Source organism: Micromys minutus (assembly GCF_963924665.1).
Source record: "Micromys minutus genome assembly, chromosome: 28".
NCBI classification, from domain to species: Eukaryota; Metazoa; Chordata; class Mammalia; order Rodentia; family Muridae; genus Micromys; species Micromys minutus.
The window spans coordinates 40,475,259-40,488,869 of record NC_137963.1 but is presented as its reverse complement, the minus strand read 5'-3'; the positions used below and the strand labels follow the sequence as shown (position 1 = coordinate 40,488,869).

Genomic DNA, 13,611 nt, shown 5'->3' with positions numbered 1-13,611 from the left:
AAGGAACAAATGGGTGTTAAATAATAGCTAAGACAGAGGAGCTGTTTGTTGTCTCACAGTGAAGAAATAAAGAGGAAAAAGGAAACAACTTAAGTGTGTAAAATTAATGACTATTGTTACATGCACATACCCGGACAGAGAGGACAGCCTGCATTATATATTGACGCATGACCACAAAAAATAAATACAGACTGAGAATGTAGCTTACAGTATCACTTTATCTAACTCACATGGAGCCCTGGGTTTGATCCCCAGCCCCACACAAAATCAGAAGTGAGCATGGTGGTACACACCCATAATCCCAGCAAAGAGGAGGTAGATGAAGTGCAACCAGGAACGCAAAGCCAGCCTCTGTTACACAGAGTTCAAGACTAGCCTACAGCACATAAAATACTGCTTCAAAATAAATATAGACACAGACAGATAATATATAATTTTGTGGGGACTGTAGAGAAAACTCCGTGGTTAAGAACACTTGTTGCCTTACAAAAAAGAACTCAGGTTCAGATCCCAAGCATCCACATGATACCTCACGACTGTCTGTAACTCCAGTTCCAGAGAACTGGACACCCTCCTCTAGCCCCCACAGGTATTAAATGTATGTGGTATACATACATGCATGCAAGCAAAGCATTTCATGCTTATATAAGTAAAGCTACGAAAGAAGGAGAAAGAGTCAAAGTGAGAGTGTGAGAGTGAGAAAGTGGGGGTAGGGGAAACAAACAAATTGGGCATGGTAAAACTTGCCCTTAATCCCAGCATTTCAGAGGCAACCTGCCCTGCCAGTTCCAAGCCAGCCAAAGCTACACGGTGAGACCCTGTCCCAAAAAAAACATTTTAAAAAGCATATATTGGGAGGAGGAAGAGAGCACATTGATTTGAGTTTTCAAGAGAAAATACTTCATAGGGTAATGTCAAAATGTCATAATACGAAGGGGCTGGAGATGTGTCAACAGTTAAAGAGCACTTGCTGCTCTTTCAGAGGACCAGAGTTCAGTTCCCAACACCCAGCCTGTAACTTGAGCTGTAATCAGAGGATTGGATATCCACCTCTGGCCACCCTCTTCCAATGCTTGCTCACACTCAAAATGCACATGTCCACATACAGGCACCCAGAAAGACACAGAGAGACAAAGAGAGACACACACACACAAACACACCGCCTTACTGAAAATGATAAAAATCTCTTTTTGTTAATCTCAGAGAATCTAAGAATACAGAGAATTAACAAAGCCAAGAGCTGTGTATATAATCTTTCTGAAAAGGGGTATGAAATACTGAAAGTACCTGAGCAAACAAGAGCAGCAGATGTTGGCTCTGTAAAGAACCTTATTTTGTTTTGCAGTGTTAGGAATGAACCAAAGGCTGTCAAATACCTAACCATTGACTAAGCTTCCAAGCCCAAGGCAGCAATATTTAAGCTTAAAATTTCTTGAGAAATGTCCACTGCATGTATTTTATACACAATTAGAAGGACATTTTATTCCTTGACCTTATAAAAATACCATATTAGTTTTAAAAAGGCCTCTGCATAAACAAACATGGCTGAAGATTAATTACCAGTGGCCTTATGCCAGCTAAGCAGCACCTCAGTTCCCAGGTGTGTCTTATTTGATGGTATCGTTCCTACATTTCCAAATGTAAAGGCACTGCTCCTTGTCTTACTCATGGAAACATCTACTACTGAGCTACTGCAAGACTTTGCCCTTTAAGTTTAAGAATTATAACTATGACAAATATTCTTTACATTTATCAGTAATCATCTACTTTAATTCTGAACAGAGCAGACTAGACAACTTCTGAAAGCACAGCTGACACACTCAGAAGCTTTAAGAAGCACAGTATTGCAACAGTGATGGCATCTTACCTTTATAAAGTACTCTACCAGCCTTATAAAAAAAGACTACTTTATTCAATAAACAATTCAATTATTCAATAAACAAAGCAGCAAACATAAGAGTATAATAGGGAAGTTACCAGGCTGAGCTCAAGAAGTGTCAAGAGGTCTGTACAGCTTAAGGAAAAAAGAGGAAAAAGCAGGGTCAACTAATAATTCCAACTTAAACAATGTTAGCGCACCCTCCCCAACAGTTTGTAATTAATTCTAGTTCCAGGGTCTCCAGTGCCCTCTTCTGGCCACCAAAGGCACAAGGCACATAAGTGGTGCATATATATGTATATATACACATACACACACACACATACAGGTAAAGCAATCACATACATATATAATTTTTAATTTCTAAAAAAACTAAACTGGAAGATTCCCTAGTGAGCCCCACCTCCTTTATTAGACTTGTTTTTCAGAAATCTGGATATATTATTGAAGTAGAGCTATCTTTTTAGTTTTGATTTAAGCTTTTGTTTTGTTTGGGGGCAAACATCAAGACAAAGTCTTTGTAGCCTAGACAGCCACAAACTCAATATTAGACTCAATAGCAGACTACCTTGGAACTCAGCAACCCTCCTACATCAGCTATCACATCCAGTTAGTTGTCCTACTCTCTTACTAAATTTTTTTAAATGACATTTATCTATTCTTTGTGTCTGTATATGTGCACATTCACACAGTGCACACAAACATGTATACATGCAGAAGTTAGAAGACAGACTGCTAAAGTCAGCTCTCTCCATCTATCATGTGGGCCCTAGAAATCCAACTAAGGTCATTAGACTGGGCAACAAATGCCTTTATCCACTGAGCGCCTATTTTATTTTTTAAAGCTTTCCTTATAGACAAGCATGGTGATTCATGCCAGTTATAGAGCACTCAGGGGGTAAAGGCTGAATGATGTTAGTAAGTTTAAAAGCTTATCTAAACAACTGATACTGTCTCAAAATAAAACAGTAGAAGAAACAAAAATTATGTAGGCATATATTATTTTGCATATATGCTTAAACAGAAGCCATGGTTTTCTATAATAATTGATGTAATTTTATTATCTTTTTTTGTTCTTTGAGTAGGATTTCTGTCTATGAAGTCCTTTTAAGTCCTAGAACTATGTGGACAAGGCTGACCTTGAACTTGTAGAGATCCACCTGCCTCTATCTCTGGTGTGCTGGAATTAAAGGCATGCACCACCACATCCTGCCATTTTGTGTTTTTAACCAATCTGTTTATTGTGTGATGTGGGTCTGCACATTCCCTACAGCACTGTGGAGAACAGACTTGGCCTTTGTAGTAGAGTCTTTTCTCCAACCTAGGTTTCTAACTTGTAATCCTCTGCCTTATCCTGCCTACAGGGATTTTGGCATACAACTTTATATCCACCTCAAATTTTAAAAAATAATTTTCCAGTTTTTGTGGGATATACAATAAAAATTACCAGTTCTTGATAGCAATCGTAAATAATTTCTAACTCTTTACAATGATTCTATAAAGAATTATTCTTCACTCTATATTTTAAAACTTAGAAAACCTAGTAAAGAAATCAGGAGTCATAGATGCAAGAATCACTAACAGAATACAAAAAGAAGAGAGAATCTCAGATGCAGAAGATACATAGAAAACATAGATACAACAGTCAAAGAAAATAAAAAATGCAAAAAGATCCTAACCCAAATCATCCAGGAAATCCAGAACACAATGAGAAGACCAAACCTAAGGATAATAGGTATAGAAAAGAAAGAAGGTTCCCAACTTAAAGGATCAATAAATATCTTCAACAAAATTATAGAAGAAAATTTCCCTAACCTAAATAGATGCCCATAAACATACAAGCTTACAGAACTCCAAATAGATTGAACCAGAAAAGAAATTCCTCCCGTCACATAACAGTCAAAACACCAAATGCACAAAACAAAGAAAGAATACTAAAAGCAGTAGGGAAAAAGGTCAAGTAACATATAAAGGCAGAACAATCAGAATCACACCAGAGACTCAACAGAGAAAAACAGAAATGCAAATCAAAACAACCCTAAAATTCCATCTCACACCAGTTAGAATGGCTCAGATCAAAAACTCAGGTGGCAGCAAACATGAGATTACACACATCTATAAAGCAAGACAAGGTATAAGATGGTACAGGTATACATGTATAAAGCAAAGCATGAAATGGCACATATCTATAAAACAAGACATGAGATGGTGACATCTATAAAACAAGGCATGAGATGGTGCACATCTATAAAACAAGCACTGGAGAGTTAAAGGAAGGCAGATCTTCAACAAGCTGAACCAGTCTCAACTATGAAACCTGCCTCAAAAAACAAAAATGAGTTGGAGACAGCTGGGTAGTTAGGAGCACTGAATGCTCTTCCAGAAAACATGGGTTCGATTTCTAGCACGCACAACTATCTGTAACTCCAATTCCAGATCTGACAGATGCCATCTTCTGGCCTTCACAAGCAAGCACACACATGGTGTGCAGACATAAACTCAGGCAAAATGTCCAAGCATATAACCTAAAGACATTTTTAAAAAGCAAAGCAAATAAACAAAAACACCAAAAGAAAAAAAAAGAAACCTGAAATCAAGAAATCCTCCCCAATATTCAGTCAGCAGCTTTTTCCTTTGGACAACCTAAGCCATCCCCTAGAGGGTTCAAAAAAAAAAAAAAAAAAAAAGCTATCAGTGAGAAGGTTTTAGTGTGCTCCCAATCCCAGGAAGGCTGGGGAAAGAAAATCAAAAACTGAGCCCCACACACACTGGTTACACAGAAAGTTCTGGGACAGTCTGGGGTGCATATAAATATAAAGAACCTGTCTCAAACCCTAAAATGAAACAATAAAAATAAAAACCTTTTTGGGCTGGAGAGATGGGTCAGAGGTTAAGAGCACTGACTGCTCTTCCAAAGGTCCTGAGTTCAATTCCCAGCGACCACATTATCATCTGTATTGGGATCTGATGCTCTTTTCTGGTGTGTCTGAAGACAGCAACAGTGCGTTTATATATAATAAATAAATCTTAAAAAAAAAAAAAAAAACTTTTGAAAGGAAAAAATAATTCCCTGCTCCAGCCTGCAAGCTTATTATTGACAATCAGCCCAAGTCGGCTCACAAAGCATACAGAGGTACCATTTGCACCACTAACATTCATTTGGCCCACCTGCAAAAGCTATATCCTCTTTGTTTTTACTGATTTAATGTCTTTCTAAAGACTAACTTTATTATCATTATCACTGTCATTAGTAGGAGCAGGAGTAGTTGTTGTAGTTAGTAATAACCTGTTAAAACCTGTGGTTATTACTAACTTACGTTTCTTCCTTATACAAGACAATTCCTTAAAGAAACTTCAAAAAAACAGCCTAGCCCCACAGTTCAACAACAGGGACTCTCTGTTGGTTTGAACAGACGTAAGTGTTTGACTGGCTGGCCCATAACGAGGTGGCACTATTAGGGAGTGTAGCATTTTTGGAGTAAGTATGGTCTTGTTGGAGGAAATGTGTCACCACAGGGTGGGCTTTGAAGTCTCCTATGTTCAAGCTACACCCAGTGTGGTACACAGTCCTCTTCTGCCTGCTGATCAAGATATAGAACTCCCAGCTCTTTCTCTAGCACCATGTCTGCCTGGACACTGCCATGCTTCCCACCATGATGATAATGGACTAAACCTCTGAAACTGCAAACCAGCTCCAATGAGATGTTTTCTTTTATAAGAGTTGCCTTGGAAATGGAAATGGTGTCTCTTCACAGCAATAAAACCTTAACTAACCCAGTCTCCTCCATTCTGTTCTGGCTGGCCTGAACTCACTATGTAGTAGACAAGGCTGGCCTCAAACTTAGAAATCTGCTTGCCTCTGCTTGTGCCACACTCTTGGCATGGCAGTCCTTCCTGATCAGCTGTGAAGAACACTTGGAAGAGTAAAAAGACTCAGGGTAAGCACCCAAACAGCAACTGTTTATCTGCTAACAGCAGCAAGATACAAAGCTAATTTTAGATCCAATTTAACACAGGAATTATATTTTTAAAAAATCTACTATGTACCAAAACATAACAGAATACTTCAGTATGAATTACACAAAGCTCCTTAAAAGGATAAGGAATATAGCTCATTGGTAAAACCAACCCCAATACCAATAATAAAATAAATTATTATCACAGTCAGCCAGAATATTCCACTTCTGGAACCCCAGCACCCAAGAAACTGAAGCAGAGGAATAAGGAATTCAAGGCCTGGTTAGCCGACCTAGTAAGACCCGGTCTCAAATCACTAAACAATAAAAATGTATCAAGCCCAAGATCTGAAATTGAAATGAACCAGATGTCTAACCTCAAAAAACATAATGATTTATGTGCATGTGTGTACAAACATAAAGTTAATAAATGTAAGGATAATAAATAAAAGATACTATTTCTGTTAAGAAACTTGTCAATTAAGTCAATGTAGTACAGAATGTTAACTTTGTACCAGACACTGCTCAATGCTACACTCAACTGTCTCATTTCATTTAGAAGAATAACAGACGGGCTAGGGGTATAGGTCAGGAGTAGAGTGCTGTGTAGAACAGGGGAGGGAAGCTCTGGGTTCAATTCCTAATATTACACACTGGACAATGAGAAAGAGAAGGAAGCAGAGGGAGAGGAGAGGATTAGAAAAGTAAAGGAGAAGGAAGGAAACTACTGCAGCACAGATAATAGGAATTCAGGACTGCACAGTGCTTCCCCTGGAACACCATTCAGTTTACCATGATCACTTCTTCCCTACACTTATTAGTCACTCTATAAAGACAAGGTTAAATCCTGATTTTCCTAGGAAGGGGAATATTAAAGCATTCCTTCTGAATATAGTTCCTTCTAAAGGAGACAGAGGCTCCACCCACAAAAGCTTACCTGTACCACTTGTTTCTGTGACTGTGCTGTATGTGTTGTTGGCATCTGTGGTTTTTCCCGAGACCCTCGGCAACGATCATTGCTCACAGAAGTCATCACAGAATATACAAAAATGTATGTACAAAATACAAAATCTGCAAGAAAAAAGGCATTGTAAACAAAACTTCCAAATCATGGTTTAAAAAAAAAATCAAAACATCTAATTTGGGGAGTGGGGGGGAAGCAAAACAAAAATGCTTCAGAATGTTTTTTTCAAAAAAAGCTGAGTATGGCAGCACATACCTTTAATTCCAACACTTGGGAGGCAGAAGCAGGCAGAACTGAACTGAGGCCAAATTGGTCTATATAACAAGTTCTGGGCCAGCCAGGGCTACATAGAGAGATTCTGTCTCAATGAGAAAAATAAAAATAGAATAAATATACCCCCCCACCCCAAAACCCAGCCTAGGTACTCTTCACCAGCCATCTGCCCCACACTTTGACACTCAATGTCTGCACGCACGCAGACAGACAGACGGGGAGGGGAGGAGAGAAATGTAGCCAGTCAGTGGACTATTTCCTCATTACCTACTATTTCCTGACTTGTCTTCCTAATCTCAAGCATTTATAAGACCAGACAGCTGGCAATGTAGCTCAGTGATTAAGAGCACTTGTTCTTCCAGAGGACAATATCCACAGTGCTGCTTACCAGGATGGACAGTTCAAAGGCTAAATAGTATTCCTATCGTGTTAGTTTACATGTTTCAGGCCTAGAGACACAGCACTGAACCCAATATGTCAAGGTGTCCTTTAGATCTGATTGTCATGAATTAGAAGACAAAAATGTGAAAGTCTGAATACTCGGGCCAAGTTAATGAGAACTCTTTGGAAATGATTAAGAAGTACAACTTTGCTGGGTGGTGGTGGTGGTACAGGCCTTTAGTCCTATTGCTCAGAGGCAGAGACAAGCAAATCTCTGAGTTTGAGGCCAGCCCAGTTCTAGGATAACCACAGAGAAATCGTATATTGAAACACTCCTCTCAAAAAAGAAGTAGCCTTGTTGGAAAAGGTGCATGACTGGAGGTGGACTTTAAAAGCCCAGTCTCTCTCTCTCTTCCTGAAACTTGTGGATCAAATGTGAGCTCTCAGCTACTTCTCCAGCACCCTGCCTGCTGCCATGCTCCTACCATAATAAAAACAGACTAACTTAAAACTATAAGCAAGCCGCAGTTAAATGCATTTTTATGAGTTGCCTTGGTCACAGTGTTTTTTTTTCATAGTAATAGAGCACTGACTAAGACACTAAGCATAACTCATACTACCACAGACACTACAAATAAAAATATCTTTCAAATGTGTTAGAAAAGATTTTTCTTACAGAACGATCTTCACAACAGGTCCTGTAGTAATTGGGTATTCATAAGCCTAAAGGCCCCCAGGGAATATAACTGCACTGCTTTTTAAATTATAACAACAAATAATTAACTAAAACATCTTACAAGCCACAAAGGCTAGTTTAAACATCTTATCTTATTTCAAACTGCCTCTCAGTTGTATGAATTACACTCTGCATCCTATTTTGAAGTTAACAATTTTCAGATTGTTAACTTTTTCATTATACAGAATAAGTTTGTTTATACCATAATTATACTACTTTTAGAACAGCCTCTGAATTTCTTAACCATTTTTGTGTATTCACACCCAACACATGTATCAATCAATATGTGGAGATCAGAGAATTCTGAGAGTCAGCTCTTTTCCTTGTACAGTAGGATCCAGGAACTGAGCTCAGGCTTGCACAGCAAGTGCTTTTTCCCACTGAGCAATCTCACCAGCCTGTTCTCTCAATTTAAAGATGTTAGTGGGAATAAGACAAACAACTGTTTTTGGAACCATGAGCATTATATAAAAACATTCAAACCTAAAGCCTCACACATACTAGATAAGCACTGTGCTCTGACCTATAGCTCTAGCCCTCTACTTTTATGATCCACTTCATCACCAACACTTGTATTCTGGCAGAGCTAGGTTGTGTTTAGAAAAAAGGTCTAACCATGTAGCCCAGGCTAGACTTGAATGTTAAGATTTTTCTACTTCAACCTCCTAAGTGCTATGTAGCACCATGCTAAATTTTCTTTAAATCTATCTCCTTTAAAATTAAGTATCAAGGACTGGTGAGGTGGCCCAGCAAATAATAGCACTTGTCACCAGGTCTGAAGTTCTGAGTTCAGTCCTCAGGACCCCTATAGTGTAAAAGAATAAAAGCAACTTCAAATCTCTGATCTCCACACAAATGCCATGAACATGTACCCGAGCAAGAATGTGCACACATGCACACACACATCTTTCACCCTCTCCCAACTCATTCACTAAGAAGGGAGAGAGGGAGAAAAGAAGGAGGGAAAGGGAAGTCCCAAAAGGAACTTCCCAAAGTAATCACCAAAAACCCTTAAAATTTTTTATCACTACTAAACTGAAAATGAAGGCCATGGAGACCAGATTAAGAAGAAATATCTTCAACTAACACACCAAAGCAATATATGTGGAAATTCTGCCTTCTTTTGGAAAGAGAACCTTGTATAGTAAAGATCTATGTCTGTAGCGCGTACCCAGCTGCTAGACCACAGGAATTACATTTACACTTGTTTTCCATCAGCTCTACTACTCCGGAACAAGATCCAAGAAAATTCTTAGAATAGAAACAGACAAGAGCAAGAGACTTCTAAAAATAATCTGTCAGAAACTCTTCCATATCTCAAGTTCTTGAGCTACTAAAAACACGAAATAACTCCGATCAAGTAATATTTCAAAACATAAATGAAAAATAGAAAAATCAAACAAAAACCAAATAAAACGTCTAATATTTAAAGTAAGCTCCAGATATGGTTCAGTGGTAGATTTTAACTTAAATTGCTGATAAAACAAAAATGAAAACTCTCTCCCACTAAGGTACAAAATGGCCTGTATTTGTGACAGACAGTGCCACTGGCAGATGCCTGGCAATCAGATCTGCTTTAGAGAATTAGCTCTCTCCTCCACCATGGGTTCTAAAGGTCAAACTCAGGGCATCAAGTTTTGAAACAAGTGATTTCACCTGCTGAACCATTTCAATGGTCCTAGAGAAAGTTTAAACTGTTACTGTTTTCCTTTGCAAGGAACTTCCAAAAGATCCCAGGGGAGCATCAAGCCCAGGCTTACTTGCCTAGCATTTAAAAGGCCCTGGGTTCAGTCTCTGCCTCTGGTAGGTGAGGAACTGAATTCTGCAAGGGGGAAGAAGGAAGAGATAGAATATCTCAGTTCAGAATGAACTAAAATTGTTAACAGTCACCTACATCTCTAAAGTTCATACACAAAAGTTCATCACAAAGAAACCAAATTTTAGGCAAAAATAGCTTAAAGCTGTTATACAGCAGTTACATGCCCTGTAACAATGATTCTCAACCTGTGGGTTACTTCTGGCCTCTGTATGCTCACAAACAAGTAAGAATACTTACTACCTCAGTTGAAACATTGTTGGTAAGGATAATCCTAGGCATACACTCATTCCCACAATTCTAAAACAAGTAAGTAATGGTTATAGCAGTAAACATATATTGTTTTACTACATGGCAGATACTACTGTAAAATCTCAGATAACCTGGTAATTACCATGCAGCATGATACTGGATACGGAGCCCAGGTTACCCTCAACGAGTTACTTTTCTCTTCTAAAGTTCTAAGACTGCAGACACGTACCTGGCCTTTAAGAACTTTAAAGTAAAGCGCTTTCAGTACATATTACTCCCATTTTACAGTCACCGTTCATTAAGTGACAACATAAAGGATTCAAACCCATCTGGCTCCCGAGTCTGTGCTCTTAAGCACTATACCATATTCAAATGACCAAATATGAAAATACAATAGTCTCCAGAGGCAGTTACTGCTGACACCATCTGAACAACTCATCCCTAACCCAAAGTTTCTAGTCTGGGCCAGAATCCCACTATGCTCCACAGCCTCCACACCCAACAACTGCTCCCTACAGCACTGTACTCTGACCAGTCACTTGTGCTTCATTACTCTCATCTAATTTCCAACTGCATTCTTGCCTTTTCTATCAGAACCCATTCTTCTCAATCTTTTTTGCAGGTGAAATCAATTTAGTAAGGAATCTCTATTGGTTTAAAAAGTCCAGAACAGATAGCAAGAAATCACCAGAGAAAGAACAAGGCAAGGGGGTGCCAAACACTCAATTATGAGGCTCAACTGCTAGTGCTCGAATGCCAGGAGCTGACCAAGCTGATACTTTTATTCTCCACAGCTGCAGAGGGTAGTCAGGCTCTAGCAGCTGGACAAGGATGACCTCCCTACACCCACACAATATTATCAGCTGGGCTGTGCTTATAACCTGCCCATGGAAAAGGAATGGTGCTGGTGAACTCTCCAACATTAGAAGATATCAAAATTATTTTATTGCTCCAGTCTTTCATGGTGCTAGGGATCAAATCCAGGATTTCAGTTATGCTAGGCAACCATTCTAACACTGAGCCACATGGCCCAGGCTTTAAACCCTTTCTAACCTAGCTGCTATCAAGGATTCTTTGTCCTCCAATCTCCCTTGAAAGGCAGCTCATTATTCATAACTAATCTTTACCCTTGTTTCTAACAGATCTGCTTCTAACAAAAAGCCCACATTACACACAGCACTTCACAGGTCCTATCAAATATAATATAGTGTTCCTCCTGCATGCATGAAGAACCTTGAGGCCCAGGTTCAAGTCCCAGCATACACACACCCGAACCCAAAATTACCTTGTGCTTTATCACTCAGACAAGCACTTCTCAAATAATATCCAGATAGTATTGTCATTAGAATATATTATACTATGCTGGGCATAAGTAGCCTGTGCCTAAATTCACATCCTCCCTTGGGAAGACGAAATAGAATAATTGCCAAGAATATGATGGCATTAATCCCAGCACTTGGGGGGAGGGGCAGTTTGAAGCCAGCCTAGTCTACAAAGCAAGTTCCAGAACAGCCAGGACTGTTATACAGAGAAACCATCTTGAAAAACAAAACAAGAGTTTAAGGCCAGCCAGGTATACATAGTAAGTTCCAGAACAGCCAGGACTACCTAGACCCTCTCTCAAATAGACAGACAGATGGACAGATGGATGGATGCAGTATTTTCCTTCCTTGACAATGTAATGTTACAAACATTCTAATTCTTCTGACTCATCAGTTACTACCGCTGTGTAATGAGTAATAAAGGAAATATTTAAGTCTATTTGAAGACATAGCTAAGAACTTGCTTTCCTAGCATAAAGTCTCACATCTCTTTTATTCTTTTCCTTGGCTGATTTCTCAAAGTGGCAGAAGTCATGTCTGCATTACTTCTGAGAAGCATAGGATGGCTATTTTCCAAAACCAAGGACAATTCAATTCTTCAAATGGTTTTCCTGTCATGCATTTTTTAAACATCTTTACTGTTTTGAATCACTGATTCACAGACCTCTTTTTAAAGTAGGAAGGGTACTTTTATCCTATCATTACAGAGCAAGTCTTTAAGAAATTTAAGTTCTCTCACCAAGTTGCAGAATGAATTCCCCTGATAACTAAGAAGCTATCTTCCTGTCTGCAAGCTTCCATTGGCATAAGCACACATTGTCTCTTGGAACTCCCTATGTAAACCAGGCTGACCTTTAGTTCAGAGATTCACCTCCCTCTGCCTCTCAAGTACCATGACTGAAGGTCTGTGCCACCATGCTGGGCACAAAAGTGTTTGGTCCCATCCTTTTTTAATAGAAATTATTTCTAAAATCCACTATTGCCAAACATAGTGGTACAATCTGCCTTCTCCTAACCTGAGGAGGCAGAAATATGACTGCCCTGCCAGGCACTGTGCTACACACATAATCCCAGCATTTGAGAAGCAGAGGCAAGGGGCTGGAGAGATAGCTCAGTGGTTAAGAGCACTGACTGCTCTTCCAGAGGTCCTGAGTTCAATTTCCAGCAACCACATGGTGGCTCACAACCATCTGCAGTGGGATCTGATGCCCTCTTCTGGTGTGTCTGAAGACAGCTACATTGTTCTCATATACATAAAATAAATAAATAAATCTTTTAAAAAAAGAGAGAGAAACAGAGGCAGGAGGATCTCAGTTTAAGCTGAGTTCCAGGAGAGCAATGGACTGAGGTAATAGTCTGGGGTTAGTAAGTATATGACCCATATTTGATCCTCAGAACCCATTTACAAAAGTCAGGGCTTGTATATCTTAGTACTATGGCAGCAGAGACAGAAAGATCCCCAGGCTTGCTGGCCTGCCAGTCTAACTAAATCAAGTTCCATGACAGCCAGAGCTAGTGAAACCCTAAAACATGGGCTGGAGAGATGCTCAGCCGTTAAGAGCACACTGGCTTCTCTTTTAGAGAACCCAGGTTCAATTCCCAGCAAACACATGGCAGATCACAACTGTCTGTAACTCCAAGATCTGACACCTTCACATAGACATACATGCAGGCAAAACAGCAATGCACATGAAATCAAAATAAAAGTTATAAAAACAAAGCGCCCTTTTCCAGTTAGTACATTTTCTCTTTCTAGACTGAAGTGAGAGGCAGCGACTCAGGCACATCCTTCTGTACCCACTGAACTGGGAGACAACATCTACCATCTCACAGCAGCTTATTTTCACTCTTAGAGCTGTTCTCTTTTTTTCATTTATTTTTTGCCTATATGTATGTCTCTGTACCGAGTGCATGAACATGACTTAAACATCTCCCCAACTTCAACATATTATGTTCACATTTAAATAATCTTCATTCTAGCCACTCCGCTCTAGCAAATCGGGTATCACTGCTAAGTGGCTGAAACTTCAAC

At 39.3% G+C, this 13,611-nt stretch overlaps 1 protein-coding gene across 4 annotated transcripts in view; it reads right to left on the bottom strand.

Moving 5' to 3' along the window:
- UBAP2 (ubiquitin associated protein 2) overlaps window positions 1-13,611 on the bottom strand; it is a 71,525-nt gene that overhangs the window by 49,349 nt on the left and 8,565 nt on the right. For 3 of the 4 annotated variants that reach the window (XM_080939977.1, XM_080939978.1, XM_080939979.1), the window contains exon 2: window positions 6,773-6,906. In XM_080939977.1, coding sequence (XP_080796103.1) covers window positions 6,773-6,868 — 96 coding nt within the window. In that variant the 5' untranslated portion in view covers window positions 6,869-6,906. Of the gene's footprint in view, window positions 1-1,977; window positions 2,015-6,772; window positions 6,907-13,611 lie in introns of all 4 variants that reach the window. The other variant, XM_080939980.1, reaches the window with a different exon arrangement.